This window comes from Myotis nattereri (genome assembly GCF_964212035.1).
Source record: "Myotis nattereri genome assembly, chromosome: 16".
NCBI lineage: Eukaryota > Metazoa > Chordata > Mammalia > Chiroptera > Vespertilionidae > Myotis > Myotis nattereri.
Window position 1 is genome coordinate 27,825,390 of NC_138091.1, and position 24,752 is coordinate 27,850,141.

Sequence of the window (24,752 nt, forward strand, 5' to 3'; positions counted from 1 at the left end):
TTTTGAAAAAAAAATTGTTTTTATTGGAACTCATCTGAACATCAGATATACCTGGTGTTGGTTAGCAAGAACCGTTTGTACATTTGATATTGATGGTGCCAAAACCAAAACAGTGACTGGACATGATGGGGAGAGATGTTGAGAATAAAAACCTGATTTTGGAGAGGAAAATAAGAGCCAGTCAGATTCAGTGAGGATGCAAAACCTGGTACAACAAAATCCTTTTACAAAATATAAATTTATTACGAAAACCTGGAAGGATAATCTGAGAAAGGGAAAGAAAAACAAAAGGAGGCCAGCAGGAAGGAAGCAGGAGGGAGAGGGAGGGAGGAGACAAGAGCTGGAGGGGGAAGAGGGAGCTGAGCACCCAGAGGCGCGAAGCTCACCGGCCAGTGGCAGCCACTGTGTGCCCTCGCCTGACAAAGCATGCGGTGCGCGGGCTCACCTCCCCCTCCAGTTCTAAGAAAGGAAAGAGGCTCCCTGGCAAGGGGACATGAGGTTGCTCGAAAACCCAACAACAAAAATAAAAACACACCCCCCCCCCCAGTCTCATTTCCGATGTTCACTGTTTTAAAACGGAATAAATCCATCGGCCAGCAGGAGAGGAGTGGGACAGGGAGGGAAGCTAATGGACGTCCGACAGCCCGCCTTCCCGAGGGGGAAGGAGGAAGAAGAGACACGTGATGGTCTCCTGGCTGAGAGGGGAGAGAGAAGGAAGAGAAAGAGCAGAGAGGGGCAATTAAAACATTGACATCTAATCTAGTTTACTGTGTTAAAAAGAGCCACATGCACAGCAGGCCCCGCGAGGGCCCACATGCTCCCGTGTGGCCGTGGTGGACACTAGCTCCTGGCCTCGTCCCGTCCTTCCCAGGTCCGAGCGGAGCTGCTGCTGCTGCTGGGCGGTGGCGGGACCTTCCGCCGGTCTGCTGGAGCCTTTGTGGAGGGAAGGTGGGTGGACAGCCGTATGACAGGGGAAAGAACACGGAAACGCCTCGTTTCAAATAAAAAAGAAAACAGCAGTCTATCCACAGTTGTTTGTTTTGGTTCAGTACAAACAGAATAAAAAGTCGTTGCTTTGATGGTCAGGCAAACACCCAATTCTGAAGAGGAGAGGTGCCGCCAGCGGGTGGATTGGGAGCCCGGTGGCTGGCGGAGCGCCTGGCTTGGCAGCCCTCTCCCAGGAGGCAGAGAGCACAGCTTTAGGTAGTGTAAGCCTTTTCCTTTTATTTAGAATAATCTTTTTTTTCTTTTTCTTTTTTTTGTAAGCAATGTCCCCACTCCCAAGTTGGGCCAGTAAAGATTACATGAAAACTGGCACACCTATCGGCTGGAATACAGATGCACCAAATGAGGATTTAAAAACTTTCCGAGCGAAAAGTAGAACAAAAAGAAAAAAGAATCTCCTAGCATTTTCCCCAAAGGTTTCACTCTCCCGCCACACACACTCGCCAAAGGACCGCTACAGATCCAACTCTGTAAGAGAAGACAGAGCAGTGTCACTCAGGGGCCGAGAGCACGGCAGGCTTTCAGTCTCGACAGGCAGAGGACAGAGCTGCCGGCCGGTCCCGGAGCCAGCACTCACCTATGTCAGTTTCTTGGCTTTGTTGTAGAGAGAATCCACTACTTTACTCATGTTCTGAATTGTTTCCAGAGCAGCTTCATAAGTTTTATCTACTGGGGGTTCATCGAAAATAATCAAAACACCCTCCCCCTGGTCCAAGATCCCTGCAGGAAACACAAGGGCAACCCATGAAAGAGATGGGATTAGACACAAGCACATTTCAGACACACCCGCTCCCCAGCTGCCTCATTTCTCCAGAGAGGAGAGGAAGTAGAACCCACCTATCTCCCTGTTCCATTTATACGTGTTTACTATACACTCTCACCCCGGAGGATGAGGGGCAAGGATCCCAGGGAACTACCAGGTAAAACAATGAAATTATCTTCTTTCAAGGTAAACAAGAGCATGATGCCTCTTCAACCATTTCATCCCCACCACCAGCCCCCCTGCCTATATGAGTGTTACTCACCATGAAATTTCTTGTCAAGAATCATCTGTGATAATTTCCTTTCCACATCGGCCTAAAATCAAAGCACTTGATTAAAGGAGCCAATTTCCACTAGTCAGAGTCACACCGACATGAAAACCTTTACACATAAAAGGAGCTTAGGGCAGACGGACTGAAAACAAAACGGCAACAAGGCAACTCCAGGTCTGAGCCCACGGTCCCCATGCCCCACTGAGGAGCTTGGGAGCCTTCCAACGAGGCTCACTGAGTGTAATGCCAGCCCCCCACAGACCCCTTTCCCCATCCTTACCCCCAAGACAAGCTCAGGACTCCTTACCTTGGAGAGTTTGATGAGGCTAGATATGTGTTCAATCTAAAAGGAAAGGCAGAGAGACACCAACACTGAAAGTTTTACCTCTGCCGCTCATATAGGGGCCGGGGGGTGGGGATTGCTGAGTGTCCATAGGGCCAAATTCCCTTTGGCCACACCTGTGCTCTGTCCATCTGCCTTCATCACACAAACAATAAACACACTCCTACCCCACACACTCAGAAAACATTCACCAATGGTGCTCACTACAAAAGCAAGGAGACTGCACTGAATACAGGCAGCGGCAATCTCAACAGCCCCTCTCCTGGATTCTTGTTCCATCAAGAGTCCCAGGCCCTGGCCAGGTAGCTCAGTTGGTTAGAGTGTCGTCCCAATATGCCAAGGTTGCAGGTTCAATCCCCGGTCAGGGGACATAAAAGAACCAACCAATGAATGCATAAATAAGTGGAACAAGTAGATGCTTTTCCCTCTTTCTCAAAAATCAGTAAGTAAAATTTCTTAAAAAAGAATCCCAACCTCTTGGTGGTTTCTGCCCACCAGGCACTCCCTTGAAGTGAGTTCCTGTTGTGGACAGGTGTGGGGAAGGAGGGGCTGCAATGGGAATGCCTAGCCAGAGAGGGGCTCGAGTCCCCAGGAGGGTTCTTACCTGTACTCGGGAAAAAGGCTCAATGACTCGGATCAGATTCTGTTCCAGTAAGTTATCATACAGCTTGGCCAAGTGCGTGTTGATGATTGGGTCCTCCCGGAGCTCTGCCCGGTAATCTGTCAGGGCCTGCCAAAAGATTGGCACAGGTTGCACTTGAAAGTCACCCTATGTCTAGCTTCCTAAGTAGTGTGCTGGCCCTTGCAAGTGCATGGCTGACTGTAGTTCTGGAGGATTGGGGGAGATGAAAGAACAGTTATGGCACAAGGCAGAAGAAAAGGAACATCAAGAATTAAAAGATTTGCCCTAACCAGTTTGGCTCAGTGGATAGAGCGTCGGCCTGCAGACTGAAGGGTCCCAGGTTCAATTCCGGTCAAGGGCATGTGCCTTGGTTGCGGGCACATCCCCAGTAGGAGGTGTGCAGGAGGCAGCTGAATCAATGTTTCTCTCTCATTGATGTTTCTAACTCTCTATCCCTCTCCCTTCCTCTCTGTAAAAAATCAATAAAATTTCACCGAAACCGGTTTGGCTCAGTGGATAGAGCGTCGGCCTGCGGACTGAGGGGTCCCAGGTTCGATCCTAGTCAAGGGCATGTACCTTGGCTGCAGGCACATCCCCAGTGGGGGGTGTGCAGGAGGCAGCTCATCAATGTTTCTAACTCTCTATCCCTCTCCCTTCCTCTCTGTAAAAAATCAATAATCTATATATTTTTTAAAAATCAATAAAATATATTTAAAATGAATTTTTAAAAAAATTTAAAGATGGAGCCACCCCAGGCACCATCTTTGTCTGAAAGCTCAAATCATGTAAGCCAAGAGTGGTTCAGTTTGTAAGCCAAATTCACTACACACACTAGTTCTCAACATGTATATCCACAGAACAAATAGGGTCTCTATGGGGGGAAAAAGAACTCTCAGGTTAAGTAATGGGAACTGATGAATTCCAGAGCTAGCTCTTGGAATTCTCCAAGGAACATCAATCAGCACAGCACAGCTCTGCAGTTAGCTCCTTTCTAATTAAAACTGGTTAACAGTATCTATATATATAAAAGCCTAAGCGACCAGACGGCCGGCCGGTAGCTATAGCGCGCACTGACCACGAGGGGGCAGACACTCAATGCAGGAGCACCGCTCAGCTGACAGAAGGGCGCGAGACGCTGGGCTCAGGGGCCTCTCCCTCGGACAATCCCCCTTGCACGCCTGAGCTGCAGCGGTAGCAGGCACAGCAGGGTTGGGATAAGCAGGAGCGGCGCAGCGCCCAGCCGGGGCTCGGGCTCCTCCCCGGCCGCCTGCCGCATTGCGCACTACTTCATGCTGTGCGGCATTGATGCGGACAGCGGACTGGAGCCCGTCGAGATGGCAGGTAAGGCCAGGCTGCAGTGGTGCAGAGATCCACCAATCCCAGAAGACCAGGCGGAGGGACCCCACCAGTGCATGAATCCGTGCACCGGGCCTCTAGTAAGGAATAATTCTGTACTATCTTTGCAACTTCTTATGAAACGATAGTTATTTTAAAATAGTGTATGTTTTTAAAAAGTACTTAAATGCCCCTCTTTTCCACCCATTCCCTACCAACCCAGCACCATGCTTACCTTTTCAAAATCTGCGAGTGACCTGTTCTTGCTAGCCTGAGCCACACATTTTAATGCTTCTGTCTAAAAATAAAGAGAAAAGTAGTAAAAGTGACCTGTTCTGCACACCCACATCCCACAAACAAGTCTCATAAGCAGTATGTTACGTCCCAACAACTTCTGGTGGCAGGGAAGAAGCAGGCCCACAACTGTTCTTGAGGCCTGGGAAGAAAAGCTGCAATAAGACCACTAAGAGAACTGTGGCTGTGCCTGCAAAGTGAATGGGGAGATTCTACATTCATGGTGGCCAGAGACTGGGGTCCCCAAAGCAGGCACCTGATGAGATCTGGGGGAACACCCAGAGACCCATTGACCTGGCCCCTCCTGTTCCCCGCAGACTGAGACATGGGGGCCCAGCACCATGCCTGTGCTCACTCAATCCAGATCATAAAGGTGGAGGAGATCTCGGTCAACAAGTGCCGCCAACTGGCATGGCAGTTAAGCAGTTCCACGACCAAGTTCCAAGATCAAGTTCCTGCTGCCCCGGCCCCCCCACCCCCCGGTCCTTCATCACTAGCACTAGCACACTTCACCACCAAAAGGCCCAACACCTTTTTTTTTTGTTAATCCTCATCTGAGGATATTTCTTCCATTGATTTTTAGAGAGAATGGAATGAAGGAAGGGACGGGGAGAGAGAAAGAGAAACATTGACATGAGAGACACATCAGTTGGTTGCCTTCTACATGCGCCCGACCAGGGCCGGAGATTGAGTCTGCAACCCAGGTACACGCTCTTGACCAGGAATCAAACCCAAGACCCTTCGATGCTCCAACCACTGAACAAAATCAGCCAGGGCTCCAACACCTTTTAGATGTAGGACCTCCCTGTCCCCTGGTCTGCCTGAATAAACACCTTGGGAAAATCAGGAAGGAAAACAAAAAGAATGCCACTGTGTGCCAGCCAGTTTCCCTTTGAAATCTGAAATAAATTAAAAATACTAGAAAACAGCTAGTTCCCCCCCGCCCCCGCAAAACAAACAAACAAACAAAAAAAAACCCTGACACAACATTCTCCAAAGATGATATGTTAAAAGGGAAAATGACCAGAGAACTGATTTCTTTCCAAGACTCCCTATCCCTGTAACACCTCTGACTCCTTCCTTCCCACCTGGTAAGACCTGTGCTTCATGAAGATTCATTCTGCTAGGTTTATTACAGTGTGCAGACCAAGGTCTACTTTCATTAGGGTTGAGGCATCACAATTTTACATATTACACTGCACGTTAAAACCCCAGAGTTATGAAGGTACAATCAATGGTTCAGGGCACCTTCTAACCCAGTTAGAAAAGGCACCTGCCATTAAGGTACCTACAGGACCAGGAGCTCCTCCTGTGCCAGCCTATGTACTTAAATAAGTATGGTGTGTCTTATACAGCAGACTTTAAAAATAGAGCCAAGGCTCTGGTCCCTGTGGCTGGGTGTCATCCCATGAACCAGGAGGTTGCCAGTTCAATTCCCGGTCAAGGCACATGCTCGGATTGCAGGCTCAACCCGAGGCAGCAGATCAATTTTTCTCTCTCTTTCTCCTTCTTCCCTCTAAAAATCAGTAAAAATATATTTTTTTAAAATAGTGCAAAGTGTTCTCAGCATTTGTCCTATAGACAGAAGAAATGTCATAATGAGAAAAGCCTGGAACTTAGAGCCAAGATAACCCAAGTTCAAAGTATGGCTCCACCACTACCAGTTAGTTTACCTGATCTTGTTCTGGGCACCTGATCTTAGCCCATCTCCTCAACTGTACTTCTAGATAATAACAAGTATACACTTTAGCAATAACCAGTATTCTTTTGGTCAAAATTAGAAGCTGATCTGAAACTTTTCCTGATAAAAAGCCAATTAGGGCCACTTTTGGAGAAGGAAGAAATCATCTTGTGGCCATTCCTCTAAAGATACAGCGAGACAGCCTATGTGCCTGTTGTTTAGAGACAAATCTTTGAATCTACAAAGATTACTTTTACTTTAATAATGATATTTAAACAAAGTACAAAGAAGAGATAGTGAAGACATCTGAGATGTCATCTTTACACAGGTCACACTCATAGTTATATAGGCACAAAAGGTACCACAAAAAGAGCTACTGGCCCAACCAGTGTGGCTTGGTGGTTAAGCGTCGACCAGTGAACCAGAGATTACGGTTCAATTCCCAGTCAGGGCACATGCCCGGGTTGCAGGCTCGATACCCAGTAGGGGGTGTGCAGGAGGCAGCTGATCAATGAATGATTCTCTCTCACCATTGATGTTTCTATCTCTCTCTCCCTCACCCTTCCTCTCTGAAATCAATACATTTTTTAGAAAAAAAAGAACTCTTCTTGCACCACATCCAAAACTCAGGATATGAGTGCAAAGTGCTAATATAAGAAGCACTCAAGTGAGTCATCAAAACCTAGTTTCTGCACAAGCAACCTGATCTCCTTAAAGCACATACATGTGCACCAGGCCTTACTGGGCTTCCACTAGGAGAATCAAGATTTCATATTCTGCACATGTCAAATTTGCAAGTCAGGCTCAGATAAATTTCCTGGTCAATGCTAAATGCAACCTAACTCAATACAAATGCTAAAATTCACTCCTTCAAACCATCTGATGTCCATAAGAGCACCAAATACTGACTTTTTAGATCACAAATTTAAAAGCACAAGAAATATACTGAATGGGCTTAAGGAAAAGGGGTGGGAGGGGAGGGGATAAAAATGTAGAATGGAGACTTGAAGAGCACGAGTCTCACCAAACATCATGCCTGACACAATATGCTGGCCTCAGAGTAAGCAGAGATCAGAACCGCAGTCGTGGTGTCCCCTACCTGCCTCCCCGCATACCGCAGTGCAAGCTTCCCGCTCACCAGAGCCTGGACATCTTCTGGGCTAGAAAAAAAGACATACTTGGTCAATTGCTCCAGAACATTATGCTTGTAAGTATAGGCTTAGGCAAATTTCTTTTTCTCAGAATTCTACTGAGAATCAGCCCTACCCCTAAACCCATATGCCCCTCACACTGCAGAAGCCAGTCTGAATTCCTACACTCTGGGACAAAAATCAACAGTGAAGAGCAGAAAAACTCCAGCATTAAAAAGAAAGCCACAATGAACCTACCAAAAGTAATAGAACCAACAGGCAGAATAATAAGTATAAGTCAAATCCCAACATAAGATCCAAAAAACGGGCCCGGCATGGCTCAGTGGTTGAATGTCAACCTATGAACCAGAAGGTCAAGGTTCAATTCCCAGTCAGGGCACATGCCCGGTTGTGGGCTTGATCCCCAGTAGGGAGTGTACAGGAGGCAGCCAATTAATGATTCATCGTTGATGTTTCTATTTCTATCTCTCTATCTCCCTCTCCACTCCTCTCTGAAATCAATAAAAATATCTTTATAAAATAAAGAAGATCCAAAAAGAATCCCAGTAAATATCTCATTTATCACCCCAAAATATAAATTATGTATTATTCTTTATAAAGATCTGTCATACTTTCTGTTGTCCCCTTTTTCAAACCTCTCCCTAACCTCTTCCTTAATCTACCCCCTGTTGGTCTGTAAGTTATTTTCTGGCCCTCTGTCCAATTATTACTCTTTGGAAAGAATAACTGCAGGATACTCCAAGGAGGCTTCCCATCTACTTCCACTAGCCCAAGAGGCAGCTGCTGTAGACTGCCCAGTCCCTGCCAAGCCATCTCTGACACAGCAGAAAACTCAGTTAAAAATCTGAATTCTCAAATCCCAGAGTTAATTAACGTGCACCTACCTGTTAAGCATGATTTTGCACAACAACATGTACTTCAGAGAGGTGATTGCCTTGGGGCTATCAATGGAGTCATAACCCTCAAATGCTTCATAGAAATATGAGTATGCAGTTTTCCAGTCCTTCTCCTCTGCTGCGTGAATAATACCTAAGCATTGAAAAGAAAGGTGGAAGAACCACATGAGAACCACACAAGATCAGAGCTGGGAAGGGCCTCAGAAACCTATCCCAACCCCATCCACTTATTCCTGAGGTCAGGAAAGGATAAAGGACCTGTCCAAAGTCATTATCAGCTAGTGGCAAAGCTGGGATTAGAACCCATGTCTTTCTTTGGCTTCCCAGTTCAATGCCATCTTGCTAATATAAATTCTAAAGGAGTTAAGACCCAACTCAGCCGAAACTGGTCGGCCTGCGGACTGAGGGGTCCCAGGTTCGATTCCGGTCAAGGGCATGTACCTGGGTTGCGGGCACATCCCCAGTGGGAGATGTGCAGGAGGCGGCTGATCGATGTTTCTCTCCCATCGATGTTTCTAACTCTCTATCTCTCTCCCTTCCTCTCTGTAAAAAATCAATAAAATATATTTAAAAAAAAAAAAAGACCCACCTCAAAGAAGATCCTAAAGCCTGCAACTGTAACATCTTCTCCATGCTTCTCACCCTTACTGCATGCAGGCCTATCTTTTGCAGCCACTAGCAAAGGTCATCCTCCATTACATCACTTTCCTAAGTCAGGAAGTTGACCCAAACATCCCTGCACTGCCCAAATGACTGATTTTAATAATATTAACCATGTCATTAAGATAGCTTTTCTAAGCTTGACATTTTTATATGTAAGCAGCTTTCACGGGGGAGAAAAAAAATCCAATCTCTTATATCCTCATTTGAAATATTTCTCATTTATGGATGTACTTTAGCCCAGTTGTGAGTTGCAACAGTATATAGATTTCACATAATGCCAAATCCATGATTTTAAATGCACACAGTCAAACAGTATTTATTTAGACTGACATATCACATTCATCTAATTCTCTACTTCTTAGAGGTTGGGTTGCTCCCAATTAGCCTAACTCTGATTGAACCTGCTACTATTTCCAACCTATGCCATGACCTGGCATAATATGAAAATTAGTACTTTTAGCTTGGGAGCACCTAAGTCCTAAGAGTCTATATATCAGTTCTAACTCTGCCTCAGCCCCATCCATTTATTTACCACCGGGCTTTCCAACATTCTTCAAATCAAGGTGCATGTAGTAGAGAGTATTCAGCATGCTGGAGTAAAAAGATGACTACTGACATGTGACCCCAAGATATCAATGTTTCAGCACACTTCTAACCTACCTGTCACATACCTGTGTGTCTGCCACCCCAGCCGGGACCTTTCCCAGCACTTTACCCTACCTGAAAAGCCTTCCCCTCTGAGGATGAAGGAATCAGATCCTCCTTCTACTATTCTTAAACACAGAGGCTGGAGAAAACCCCCCTTCTCTGCGGCCAAGGAGAGCTCCCTAAAGAATAGCCAACAAACTATTAACCCTGCTAAAACTAGGTAAGACAAATCTCCATTTTCCCATACCTCCCAGTGCAGAGCTAGAGGAGAACAGACCAGGCCCAAACTAAGACTAGTCAGAAAAAAAAAAAAGTAAAATACGCCCCCACCCCAAGATGGTACATGGTTTTCCCAAACTCATTAGTAAATAGGAGCCACACTAGGACATTAGGACTATGAGCATCATGGCTGGTGTGAGGTGTACTGTATTGTTTAAAAAGAACTAGACCAGGGGTCCTCAAATTTTTTAAACAGGGGGCCAGTTCACTGTCCCTCAGACCGTTGGAGGGCCGGGCTATAGTTTAAAAAAAAACTATGAACAAATTCCTATGCACACAGCACATTTCTTATTTTGAAGTGAAAAAACAAAACGGGAACAAATACAATATTTGTATTTGCATGTGGCCTGCGGGCCGTAGTTTGAGGACCCCTCAACTAGACTGTCACTCATTCAACACAAGTATTAATGAGAGCTTCCCCTGTGCCAAGCACTGATATAGCTACTATGGAGGAAATAAATACAAATGAGGTCCTCAAGGAGCTCAGTCTCACAGTGGGAAAGATGGTCACCAAAACAGAAACAAGATTAGTACCTTAACATGTACAAAGAATATACCTTTCATAGGGAAGTCTGAAGCAAAGAAGACTTACTGGAGAGGGTTTATAGAGAAGACATCTAACCTGGATCTAGAAGGATGCAAAGGAGTTTGCCATAGGGACAAGATGAAAAGAGGAATTTTGAAGCAGAGTTGACAAAATATATAAAGGCCCAGAAGCAGAAGCACATGAAGTCATTTGATGAATAGGAATAAAAACCAAAGGTGATAATGAGAAGGATGCCTTCCTTTTTTTTAATCCTCACCCAAGAATATAGTTTACTGATTTTAGAGAGAGATGGGGAGAGAAACATATATCAGTTGCCTTCCGTACTCACCCCAAGTGGGGACCAAACCCACAACCTTTTGGTGTATGGGACAACACTCCAACCAACTGAGCCACCCGACCAGGGCAGGATGCCCTCCTTTGGTTAAAGTATAATTTAGCCTAGCGATTACAGGGAACTACTGGAAAATTTTAAACAAAGAAGTTGCATGATCAGATTTATGTTTCAGAAAAATGACTTTGGACCAGTAAGAAAGATGGACTGAGAAAAGTGACTAGGGACAGTTAGAACAGTAAAAGACTCCAGTGGCCTAGGCATCAGTTAGAGCAGTGTAGATGGAAAAGGAGGGCTGATGTGGAGACAGACTCAACCTGATCTGGCAACTGAGTATGGACATGAGGGGTGAAGGAGAGGAAGGGGTCAAAATTACTCCAAAGACAACAGCTTGAGCAACTAAGTCAATGATGATGCCACTAACTAAAATAGGAGAGGCAGAAAAGAACAGTTTAAGGGGGAGGGGTTAAATAATTTTGGTTTTCAACATGTTGAGATTGAGATATAGTATGTATGTCCATTATGCAGCTGAAAAGCTGGATCTGGAATTTCGGAGGAAGTTACTGGAGATTTAGATGAGGAGACCATTAGTGTTATATGGCGACTAAAGCATGGGGAAAACATGGGATTAGACAGGAAATAGGGAGAACAAGAAGAGAAAAAGAACTGAGAAAACAACACTGAGGAACACAGCAAAGTGTGACCAAGGATAATTATTCAAGGGAGGAGAACCAAAAAGACAGTGATGTCAAAGAAGCCTAGCCTTGGCCAAGTGGCTCAGCGATTGGAGTGCAGGCTCACCCACTAAAGGTTCGATGGTTCAATTTCCAGTCAAGGGCACACCCCTGGGTTGCAGGTTTGATCCTTGGCCCCGGTTAGGGCGTGTCTGGGAGGCAAACAATCCATGTGCCTCACATAAATGCATCTCTCTCTCTCTCTCTCTCTCTCTCTCTCTCAACCATCTACCCTCTCTGCCTCCCTCCTCCCATCCCTTTCACTCTCTCTCTAAAAATCAATAGAAAAAATATCCTTGGGTGAGGATTAACAAAAAAAAGAGAAAGAAAGGAAGGAAGAAAAAGAAACCTAGAGAATTCAACAGGGTCAAAATCTCCACCATGCCCCTGCACACCACCCCCCTTCCCCATCAGAGGAGTCAAGAGAGATAAGAAAATAAGGATAGTCTTTCAACACTTTCAAGAAGCTTGCCAAGCAAAGGAGAGGACAGCAATTTAAAAAGGAGAAAGGACGGTGTTTTTTCAGCTGGGGTGGTTCAAAGACTGAGATGCAGAGCCACATGGAGAAGAAGAAAGACTACAGATTTAGAATGGAACAAAAGGACAAGTAGAAGGATCATTCTTGATAAAGGTTACAAATGTTTCGTGACTTAAATTCTGGCGAGGAAAAACAAGAGGGTTTACATAAAAATGGCCTCCATTTCCTCTGAGAAATCAGATTCTGCAAGTTCATGTCTTGACCATGAAGGAAGGGCATAATAAAAGAGCAGGGGTTTAAAGAAAGTGCCAAATTGGTCAAGGCTAGGTACTATGATAAAAACTACATTCATCATAATCTAATCCCCACCACAATCCTATGAAGAGGTACAATTTACAGATGAGTTACAGATAAATTACGTAACTTGCCCGAAGATAAATTAACTAACTAGAATTTGGCAGAACTAAAATGTCAAGCTAGAAAAGTCGGTTTCTAGAGCTATTGCTCTTAAACTCTGAATGACAAAACATGCCATTTGATACTCAAAATACTCAAGAGGCAAGTAGGGCAGGTATTCTCTCTGTTACAGACATGGAAATTAAGACTACAGAAAGATAAGGGCTTAAACTAGTCTTCTGCCTTTAATTCCAGTGCTCCTTCAGTAATAATAAAGTATAACTAATAAAAGCTGCTGACTTCAAGTATTCTACTGCCCATTGCCTCCTAGCCCCAACATTCACACACTCCATCAGAAAGCTATCCACTAAACTCAACTGAAATTCGGGAGTGGGGGTGTCTTTTCTTAGCCCTGTTCTGAGGCCACTTGGATAAGCCCAACATGCTTTACAAAGATCTCCAAGTGACAAGAGACTTGGGTTAATCAATGTTAGAGTTGCCACCAGCCTGAGTAGTGACAAAGAAGGAAATTAAGGGAGCTTTTTAAACCTAAGTGAGAGCTCTCTAAGGTCTTGCCTCTAAAAATCAGGTTGCCTGGGCAACCATGGATAAACATGTTATTAATATATTTTAGGTAGTTAATAGCAAGTTAATAGAAGGGGGCAGCTAGTTAGAGAAAACCTTCTAATTGGTTTCTCTGAAGAAGGCTCAAGCCAAATCAGCCAATTTTATTCCCCAGCCCCAATCCCCCATTCCTTCCACCTGTGAAGTAAGATGAGTTTTAAGAAAAAAATCCCATGAGTAGCTACAGGTATTACCTGACTGCATATCCAACGTGGCCTGCAACTTAGGGGGGCAGTAGATGGCATTTGCTGTGGTTCGAGCAGAGGTTAAGGCAGCTCGGGCTTTCGGCAAGTTGCTGAGGGCATGGTATGTTTTGCTTTCTAAAAGCTGTACTTCCACCAAAAGGGCTTTGTCATCCATCTTTTTCAACTCCCGCAACAGCTGAGAACCTGGAGGGGGGAAAATATTATGCCCCTTTCAAAGCCATAATCTTAATATCTTCATCCCATAGTATCACCCTCTCCCACCCTCATAAGAACACTCAGGATAAAGAAACCAGAAACCTGCCTTAACCTAAAAAGAGGTTTACCTATTTCCAAGAATTAAATTTTCTGTTAAATGTGCTTTCTTCCAAAAGAGAAACACAAATCTCTTGGAAACTTTCTGTATTCTAAGGAGAACATTAGAGCCAAGAGCTCTATGAGCTTACTTCTAAATTTTGAAATCTCCATCCAGAAAACGCTGAAACTAGTTATCCAATGATCTCACTCACTCTCTCTCTGTCCAGCAATCACAGACTACATAAAGAATATCAGGGACTAGGGTTGGTGGGAGACGGAAGGAGTTCTGGATATACCACTGTTCTCCAAACACACCTTACCTTCTTCCCCACCTCAGATGTGAAAAATCAAATCCAAACAGACTTGCATCAGACACAAAAATTAACTCAAAACAAGTCAAAGACCTAAATGTAAGATCTAAACCTATAAAATATAGGAGTAAAATCGTCGTGATCTTGGATTAGACAATGATCTCTTAGCAATGATACCAAAATCATAAGTAACAAAAGAAAAATGGGATTTAATCCAAATTAAATTGTGCTTCAAAGAAAACCACCAAGAAAGTGAAAAAACAACTCATGGGGGAAAAAAATATCTGCAAATCATTTATCTGGTAAGGGACTGGTATCCAGAATAATAAAAACACAAATAATCCAATTAAAAAATAGCAAAGGATTTGAATTGACATTTCTTCAAAACATACAAATGGCCAATAAGTACATGAAAAAATGCTTAACATTATTAGTCATTAGGGAAATGCAAATCAAAACCACAATGAGATACCACATCATGCCCACTAGATGGCTAAAATAAAAAAGACAGCCCTAGCTGGTTTGGCTCAGTGGATAGAGCATTGGCCTGGCGACTGAAGGGTCCCAGGTTCCATTCCAGTCAAGGGCACATGCCCAGGTTGCGGGCTCAATTCCTGAGGGAGAAGGAACGTACATGAGGCAGCTGATCAATGATTCTCTCTCACTGATGTTTCTATCTTTCTCTCTCCTTTCTGCTTTGAAATCAATAAAAATATATTTTAAAAAATAAATAAAAGTATATTTTTTAAAAAGGGAATGAAGGGCTGCCATATGCTATAATATGGATGAACCTTGAAAACATTATCCTAAGTGAAAGAAGATAATCACAAATACCATATATTATATAATTTCATTTATATGAAACTAGAGGACCGATGCACGAAAATTCATGAACTTGGGGAGGGGGGTCCCTCAGCCTGGACTGCGCCCTCTAGCAGTCTGGGACCCCTTGGGGGATGTCCACCTGCAGGCTTAGGCCCACTCCCCAGGGTATCAGGCCTAAGCTGGTAGTCAGACATCCCTCTGGCAGCCCGGAAGCCCTCGGGGGATATCTGACTGCGACTTAGGCCCAGTCCCCTAAGCGGCAGTCGGACATCCTTAGTGCTGCAGAGGAAGTGGGAAAGGCTCCCGCCACTGCCACTGCGTTCGCCACCCGTGAGCCTGGCTTCTGGCTGAGCAGCGCTCCCCCTATGAGAGCACACTGACCACCAGGGGGGCAGCTCCTGTGTTGAGTGTCTACCCCCTGGTGGTCAGTGCACGTCATAGCAACCGGTCATACCGCCACTAGGGTCAATTTGCATATTACCCTTTTATTATAAAGGATGTCCAGAACAGGCAAATCTACAAAGGCAGAAAATAGATTAGTTACTGCCTGGTGAGTGGGGAAGGTGATGGATCAGGGATTAATGGGAAGTGATAACTAATGAGTCCAAGATTTATATCTGTGGTAATAAAAATGTCCAGAAAATCAGATAGTGGTTTAAAGGTTGCACAACTTTGTGAATATACTAAAAACCACTGGTTTGTATACTTTTTTAAAAAAATATATATTTTATTGATTTTTTACAGAAAGGAAGGGAGAGGGATAGAGAGTTAGAAACATCGATGAGAGAGGAACATCGATCAGCTGCCTCCTGCACACTCCCCACTGGGGATGTGCCCACAACCAAGGTACATGCCCTTGACCGGAATCGAACCTGGGACCCTTGAGTCTGCAGGCTGATGCTCTATCCGCCTAGCCAAACCAGCCAGGGCATGGTTTGTACACTTTTAAAGGATGAATTTTATGGTCTGTTAACTGTATCGCAATAAAACTTTTTTTTTACATGCTACTATTTGTTAGAACCATATGAAATTGTCATTTTTGCAGGATAAAAACTGAATATTAGCAATTTCTTCAACTTAATAGATTACAAAAGCCATGGTCTTCCATATGGGAAAAATAATCCAGGATCTACCTATTAAAAAAAAAAACACAGCAGCAGGCAAAGATTTCAGGGTGTTTAAATACCACACAGGAGAAAGCCTATAGATGGCCCACTCCAACTTCTATATATATTCAAATCTAATTAATTTCTTTTTTAACTTTCTTATAATTTCTTTTTAAAAATAGATTTTAAGTATAATTATAAACAGATGTGTAAATGTGATAAGACAGTAAAACACTTTGCAATTTGACCTTTCTATTCTCTAAATTTAAAAAATTAGTTTTAGTTAGTTTCTTAGAACTTCCAAATGGCATTTTTTCATGACAGATTCAGTAAATAAAGAAGGTTAAGCCCTGACTGGTTTGGCTCAGTGGATAGAGCGTCGGCCTGCAGACTCAGGGGTCCCGGGTTCGATTCCGGTCAAGGGCATGTACCTTGGTTGCGGGCACATACCTAGTGGGGAGTGTGCAGGAGGCAGCTGATCGATCTTTCTCTCTCATTGATATTTCTAACTCTCTATCCCTCACCCTTCTTCTCTGTAAAAAATCAACAAAATATATTAAAATAATATTGTAAGGGAAAGAATATGGATTTTGGCATTAGAAATACTGGAAGTTTCTTTAGATTTACTGATTATTTCCTTTGTTGTATCTAGTCTATTGATAAGCCCATTAAAAGACATCTTTTTTTAAAAAAAAGAAAAAAAAAAGAAGGTTAAGCCTTCTTAGAAGTAAGAAGAATTATTAATGCATAACTAATAAGAGTAGTCAGGCTCTAAAATACATTCATTTAGCCAGCTAGGAGTCCTTATTAATTACTACCAGCTACTTACCCAAATGCAATGCTTCCTGGTACCTCTTGGTATCAAAGTACAAAGACACTAGTCTTGCCTAGAAAAGAGAAAAGGCATTGACTGATGAAAGAAAGAAATCAAAGATTGATAGTCATAGAACTGTTACTGTTAAATATTCAAGTCCTGATGATAGCATCAAATTCAGTCCAAAAATATTTATCTAGCCTATAGTATTATCTCTTACTATGGGCAGTGACTATTAACTTTACGATGTTACAGCTTACTTCTCTAAGTTAGCAGGTCCGTCATAAAACTTCAACCAGAGCAATTCTCATGAGTGAGACTACTAGCAATAATCTTTGGGTGCCTGGACAACACAAAGTTGCAGAAAATACTTTTATCAAGATGGTATTACTTACACTCATAGTCTGACTAATGCATAGAGACCTAAAAACAGGACTAATGTAGGCACATACCTCCAAAGCTTGGCGTAAGAATGTTCTTTTCTCTGATTTGGCCCATTCGATGCACTCTAAACACAACTCAACCTGCAACAGCGAAGAGACAGTACATGCAATGTTATGTCCTCACATTTCTCCCACAAACTTTGCTTTGGAGAATAGCTTTAATTTCCACCTTACATATTACCCATGTTGCTCTATATAATGTCTCAGGGGACATGCCTTGATACACAGATCTCAATGTGTAATGGTTATATTATAATGGAGAACCAACTAGGCTTTTTACACCCGAAGTATCTTGGTGCTTAGACTGTGCTCCTCTGGAAGAGTCTCATTGTTGAGATTCCTCTTCCACCTTTCCCAGCAGAGACCCAGCATTTCCAATATATGTGTGGCCCTGGAATGTAGTATTCTATGATGGCTGAGAAATTTTTAAGTCAGAAATTTCCCCCCAAATAGTTGCAAACAGTAACAATAATGTTTTAATGTCAATACACTGGTAATAAAGGGGAGAAATTCTCAGCCTAAGCACAGATGCCTTGCTCCTAACAGTTGCTTGTAAGACTCAAAGGGCCCAGCTGGCTCTTCCCTTTCAAATTCTAATAAGTGCAACTAACAAATTCATCTAGCCCAGCAAACTTTAGCTTTTATTAAAGGGAACAAATAGAACTTAGAATTAAACGAACACTTAAACAGGCTTTTAAGCTTTATTTATTGGTACTCTGAATCCACAGTTCTATCTGCCACCGAAGCAGTGATGTAATGTGCAAAGTAACTGATTTAAAGTAGGGCTCTATGCTAGATGGTCTAAATGCCATCAGGTATCCTTGACATATTAGCTTTGACAAAGTACTTATTAAGTACTGCAATCTTACATTACTTCTGTTACTGCAAGTTTTGTATTAAAATCCTAATCAGAGCATAATATAAAATGAAATTGAAGTTTCTGGAGAATTACTAATACAACAGGTTTTTGCTGTTACTATTGTTTTTCTTTTTTTTAAATATTTTTTATTTTTTATTTCAGAGAGTAAGGAAGAGGGAGAGAAACATCAATGACTGGAATCATTGATCAGCTGCCTCCTGCACGCCCCCTACTGAGGATCGAGCTCGCAACCTGGGCATGTGCGCTTGACCAGAATCAAACCCAGGACCCTTCAGTACACAGGCTGACACACTATCCACTGAGCCAAACTGGCTAGGGCACAACAGGTTTTTGATGGAAATCCAAAGTTCTCTTAAGAGATGTTGTAAGGAGAGAAAAGCAAATGGACAGTCCAAATTGACTCATCTTCTACCTTTAAACCCTAAGTCAAAATTCAATAAATAAATGGATGGCTGACATTAAATGGTTATTTAGAGGATTCAACACTGAGATTCAATGAAACCTTTACAACTCATTGGAGCCCTCTGGTGGCTACTTTAATCTCCAACCCTAAACACAACTGACCTCATAAAAATTCTACAAAAACTAAAATAAAAGCAAGCCAATCACAATTTCAGAGTTTTGAGTTATGTTCTAAAAAGTCAAACTCAAAGTAAGATTTCTGTTCATGACATGAATAGAACTAAAAATATTTTACTGTATAATTTAGCAACAAAAATACAATAGTCTTTTGTACTATACATCTTGAGGGGGCTACAAAAAGCTTACCATCAATTTTAACCAAGGAGCTTTTTCAAACAACACAAAAAATGAATAATACCTAGGCTCCTGACTCAGTAGTCTAGAGTAGAGCTTGGCCACTGATGTATATTCCTAGTTAAAAACAAACAAACACTGAATTCTACTCCAAAATCTCACCTGTCCCCATTTCCCTGACAGTCCAGATGCTGAATGACTCACCCAGGATTACATATCAGCATTGGGATCAGACCTGGACCCTATCTCTAGTGCCCGTTCTATGTCAAACCAGCCTTAAAAAATTCAGGTCAGTACAAACATTTCTTCTAGAGCACAGGCTTTTGTACACATGAACATGAACTGCATGTCTGTTACCCATTACAGGTACATGATTTGCATTGTTTAGGACTATAATTGGTGCTTCAGTTCTAAGGGAATGAAATAAAGGCCCTTGTGCCACAGCTGTTTTGTCTGAGGCTTTGTGCTTTGTTCATGCTAACCATGACTGATAACGGGGCTAAGAATGCACACCCGTGCTTCTGGAGGAAGCCAACCCTTACTTGAGTACAAAAGCTTGAGGTGGTCAAAATTAGATATTTAAGTTTTAAATTAATATATTTATTTTTTTTAAGTTCTGTTAACTAAATTCCTATGGGGGAAAATTACTGTTCTAAGTCTAAAACTCTCTCTAGCACACACTCTTTTTTTCCATTAAAATAACTGTTTCAATAATAGGATTTTTGATGTAAGGTTTCTTAAAATGTACTATTTGTTTCAGTTAGACGTGTGGTCAGCAAACTGCGGCTCGAGAGCCACATGCGGCTCTTTGGCCCCCTTAGTGTGGCTCTTTCTAAGCCTTAGAAGTACCCTAATTAAGTTAATAACACTGTACCTACCTATATAGTTTAAGTTTAAAAAATTTCGCTCTCGCCGAAACCGGTTTGGCTCAGTGGATAGAGCGTCAGCCTGCGGACTGAGAGGTCCCGGGTTCGATTCCGGTCAAGGGCATGTACCTGGGTTGCGGGCACATCCCCAGTGGGGGATGTGCAGGAGGCAGCTGATCGATGTTTCTCTCTCATCGATGTTTCTAGCTCTCTCTATCTCTCTCCCTTCCTCTCTGTGAAAAATCAATAAAATATATTTAAAAAAAAAAAAAAAATTTCGCTCTCAAAAGAAATTTCAATCATTGTACTGTTGATATTTGGCTCTGTTGACTAATGAGTTTGCTGACCACTGAGTTAGACTATAGCAAAAAAAAATAGCTTCCCATAGGCAATTTCCTAGAAAGCCCTGGAAGTTAAGGTAAATTCTGGGATTTCAGTTCATTATTTGACAAGAATTTTGGTTCAGTTTCCTTTCTCTTCTCCTCAACCCAATTTTCTACTCCCCTCCCCTTACCAACCACCCCACTCCCACTCCCCTGCCCAATCCCCAAACCCAATACATATATCCTCATTTTCTAAGCTCTAAACCTTAGTACGGAAATTGACCCAAACCTAATCTGAATCGTATCAGCTTTCAGAAAAGAGCAAGCTGCAGACTGTTCTGCAGATCTATCTAACTTATGGTTAGTCCCCAAATAGGAAAAAAGCAAGGAAAAGCCCCTCCCCCATACTCTTGGTTCCAAACTCCCCAACACAAAGTCTTAGCTCTCATAAAAGTGTTCTAAAACTTCCTATTTTGTCTCAGGCCTCAATACTACTATGAGAGCGATCCACCTATGACTCGCTCCTCTATCCTTTATCATCACTCAAAGAATTTTCTAAGATGAAGATTATATCCAAGTCAGAGACCTGTAGTCACCTAAATAAATGCATTAACAAAGCTCTAGCAGGTTTGGCTTCGTGAACTGAGTGTCAGCCTGCAAACTGAAGGGTCCTGGATTTGATTCCGATCAAGGGCACATGCTCAGGTTGTGGGCTCGATCCCCAGTAGGGGGCGTGCAGAAGGCAGCCAATCAATGATTCTCTCTCATCACTAATGTGTCTATCTCTCCCTCTCCCTCTCCCTCTCTCTTCCTCTCTAAAATCAATAAAAATATATTTTTAAAAAACAGTCCTGCTACAGCCCGGCTGGCATGGCTCAGTGGTTAAACATCGACCTATGAACCAAGAGGTCATGGTTCAATTCCTAGTCAAGGCATATGCCGGGGTTGTGGGCTCAATCCCCAGTGTGGGGCATGCAGGAGGCAGCTAATCAATGATTCTCTCTCATCATTGATGTTTTTATCTCTTTCTCTCCCTCTCTGAAATCAATAAAAATCTATTTAAAAGAAAAAAAAAGTCCTGCTACATGGATGAAGACCAGCTCTCAATAAAAAGCTATAATGATAATCAACCCCCCCAAAAAAAAAATCAGCCTATACTTAGCACAAAAATGGCATAATGACCTAATACCTAAGAGTGTTTCCTTTCACCCTAGGAAAAGGAAGAAAGGGTTCTACTTGACAAAAATGTAATATACAAATAAACAACAGCAATGTACAAACACAGTTAAGGGAGAGCCTTAGCAGACATGAAGCCACATGATATAAAGGCCAGTAAATCGCATCAGACAATGATAGGCGAGTACTAAATTATGATTTGGAAAGATTTCCATAAAGAAGTAGGAGAACTGACTGTTAAACAATGCAGTTCTAGCCACTAAGTCAGCTCTATGTTATGGGAAGGGACAAATTCCAGGAACCAGTGTACAAAGGAGTGGCTTGGATAACTAACTTTTTCTGCCTAAAAAGTTCCAACTAACATTTATTGGTTTGTTTCAAGCTATCATTTAGTCAGCCCATTCTAAAGGCACGCTATTTCAAACAAAAGGTGGTGCTACTTTCTCATGAGAACAAAGTACAATTTATTTTATTTATTTTTTATTGATTTGAGAGCGAGAAAGAGGAAGGAAGGATAGAAATAGAAACATCCATGGGCTGCCTCCTGCACACTCCCTCCTGGGGATCAAGGCCAAAACCTGGGTATGTGCCCTGACTGGGAATCAATCCAGTGACCTCTTGGTTCATGGGTCAATGCTCAACCACTGAGCTACACCAGCTGGGCACAAAGTACAATTTAAAAAGAACATAGTTCTGCCAGAAACAAATTAATTTGAAGACTTCTCTACAAATAAAGTTAGTTTATGCCATTTAAGACATGATTTCAAAGTGGAATCTAAATGTCCTAGGTTTCTGAAATGCCTCATTATTTACTCAATATGCTACTATGCCCTTTCATACCTTTTAGTTTTACACCCAGAGGCCACAGCAAACAATTATTCCTACAGATTCAAGTAACCACAATATACTCTGCTTAAATCTGCCACTTTTTACAGAATAAGTTTTGACTTTGATAGTGTCTCCTTCCTCTAAATTGCAGTAAATACAGCTATCTTTGAAAAGGTTGGGAGAGGCTCAGTGAATCCAAAGAGGCACTCTTCAAACACAGGTCAGGGTCTAAGTCTGAACTTGTAGAGGACATGTACAGATACACCAGTGGCTTCCGCACACGACACACAAACAGATGGGTACTCACCCCTCAAGAAAGACATATACTCGGTACAAAACATGCAAAGAAAGGATGCCTCAAGACTTAATTAATGCTCACAAGCTTTGTGACACAGAATGAAAGGTACCATAGACACAGAAAACATTACAAAAGTGTGGCAATACAATACCTCAAAAGCAAGAATCAGTTTGTGACCCTGATGTAATGAGGATTCCAGGGACCACTAACAATCTCCACTTACAAAGCAAAGCATGGAACAGACCCAAAGTATCAAATGCCCTGGAACAAAGAGAAACTGACATGATAAGTCCTGAGCTGTTCTCCCAGCTGTCCCTTCTACATGAGTACCACAGTGCAGTCAGGCACTGCTTTCACCAAAACAGACTTTTTAAAAATAATGTCTACCTTCTTGTCATTAAAACATCTTACCTCCTGCCCTGTAGCTGCTTCCATATCAAGAAACAGATCCAGAAGAGATCTGACAAGACGAGCTGCTTTAGCCTTGCTTATGGAATTCAAAAAGGGTCGCACATATTTCAGGAGTCCTCCAAGCTCTGAATGAAGGCAATTCAGAAAGGAAAAAAGTAAATATCAATATTAGGAACAAAATACCCATTTAAAAGATAACCCAAGATTATAAAATCAGTACTTAGGTCACTGGAATCAGTCTAAATGAAAGTTAGTAGGAATTGAAAGCATTCTTACAAGTAGGAGTAGCAAAAATAAGCTAACAACATATACCAAATTTATACTGTTCTATTCTCCACTCAACCACTGGATTACTGTAAGGGCCTTGGGAAAAGCTCATCTCTCTGCCTCACTTATCCATTTTAATGAAAGATAAACAGCAAAGTACTCATACTCCCAGAGACAAGTTTGCTAGAACACAGAATATGCTGTGCCTCTGCCACCTTGGACAGGTTATAGGAGTTGTTTGTTTTTAATTTTCAAATCAGCCTTAGCAGTTCCACCTGAACAGAGATTTCCAATTCCAGGTTCCCTTTTTCCTCCCTTCCCCAAGTACTCCCCAGCTTAGCCTTTCAGCAATATCAGTTCCCAGTCACTCTTTTGTATAAACTTTTTACATAAAAGTTAGGGTGTTTTTCCCTTTTGATATTCCTCATTTATCTTCAAAATGTAAGTCTTAAACTATAATCAAAAAAGGAGCATACCATAAAGGTTTCCCCCTGTATAAGGAAAGAAGTGATACAGTAATTCTAAGGGAACATCATTATCAGGAGTTTCTAAAAATTAGAGAATATTTCAAGTGACAAATAAGGAAGTGCTTCTGAAATGTAGGTTAAAATTACTATAGTGCCATTGCCTCTATATTATTCTCCAATTGTAGACTCATCCTCCTGAGAACTCTAAATCAGGGCAAGCAAACTTCACCCTCCTGAGAATGCTAATTCAGGGTCCTGAAATCTTCATCTGCCTGAAAAGTCACGGGATGCATGGGACTGTGTCAGGCACAAAAGGGACCTTACACAGAGTGGAAAGGTTTATCTTTCTCTTGCCAATACTGACCTTTGATTTCTACTGTCTAAGATTTTCCCCCCATTCACACTCCTGCTCTCATGCTTCACTCATGCTGCATTCCCATCTGGAATTTCTCCCCATCCTCTTAACCTAGGTGACTCACATCTCTTTAGGTCCAACTAAAGTCCTGGTAAGTCTTCCAAGCCAACTCCAGACTACACTGATTTCTCCCCCTCAAAATCACTCTGCATTTATGCAAATTCCAATTATATAATCATAGCTTTTAAAAGTAGTCCAGTGCAATGTCTCTTCTCCCACAGCATTACCTACTATGCTTGAACAATTCTGAATAATCTTGAGTGACAGAAATGTTCAGAAAACAAACTACTCCAATGTTGGTCAAACTAAATTTTTTTGGAACATGAGTCTATACCTTCCTTCCAAGTGGCTTCAGAGATTTGGTGACAACTACGTTTATATCCCCCTAACCTTCCCTTTCTCCAAGCTAAACATCTTTACCTGTTTCAACTGTTCCTCCAATGTCCTGGTTCCCAGATTCCTTATCACCTTAGTTGCTCTTTTCTGAATAAACTCTAGTTTGTAGATATACCACTTGTAATACCCAGAACTGAAAACAGTGCCCCAGGTAGGGTGCAACCAGTAGAATCGTGTCTTAATTCTTTTCACCTAGCCACCATATGTAACACAAATAGCGTGTTTCGCTATTTCTAACATCACTCTTGGTTCAATGAATCCATGAAGGTCTTTTTGCAGACAGGTAATTCCCCACCTTCCTCTGTTTTGATAAATATTTTAAGTATATAACTTTATTCTTAGCACACTGAATTTAATCTTGCTGGCTCTCAATAACTCTAAATCTTAATTCTGTCCTGTACTGAGTCATCTACAAAAATAAGCACACCTTCTGAAATGGCTTCAGCCATCAGATGCTGACCAGAAGAACAAGGACAGATCCCTATGCCATGATGCTAGAGACTTTCCTTCAGGCTGACAAATGATCCATTTGTCATCATAAATTCATAACCTATACCTGTTATTATGGCAAATCTTCAAATACTCTGATATATCAGATATGTAGTCATC

The 24,752-nt window shown here is 42.3% G+C and overlaps 1 protein-coding gene across 2 annotated transcripts in view; it reads right to left on the minus strand.

Moving 5' to 3' along the window:
* Positions 1–24,752, minus strand: part of PSMD11 (proteasome 26S subunit, non-ATPase 11) — a 32,342-nt gene continuing 7,590 nt past the window's right edge. For both annotated transcript variants that reach the window (XM_081110654.1, XM_081110653.1), the window contains 12 exons: positions 22,599–22,723; positions 17,070–17,141; positions 16,633–16,690; positions 13,256–13,450; positions 8,350–8,494; positions 7,414–7,474; positions 4,575–4,637; positions 2,987–3,112; positions 2,347–2,382; positions 2,031–2,082; positions 1,583–1,725; positions 1–1,473 (listed from right to left, as the gene is read on the minus strand). In XM_081110654.1, the coding sequence (XP_080966780.1) occupies positions 1,583–1,725; positions 2,031–2,082; positions 2,347–2,382; positions 2,987–3,112; positions 4,575–4,637; positions 7,414–7,474; positions 8,350–8,494; positions 13,256–13,450; positions 16,633–16,690; positions 17,070–17,141; positions 22,599–22,723 (1,076 nt within the window). In that variant the 3' untranslated portion in view covers positions 1–1,473. The remainder of the gene's footprint in view (positions 1,474–1,582; positions 1,726–2,030; positions 2,083–2,346; positions 2,383–2,986; positions 3,113–4,574; positions 4,638–7,413; positions 7,475–8,349; positions 8,495–13,255; positions 13,451–16,632; positions 16,691–17,069; positions 17,142–22,598; positions 22,724–24,752) is intronic.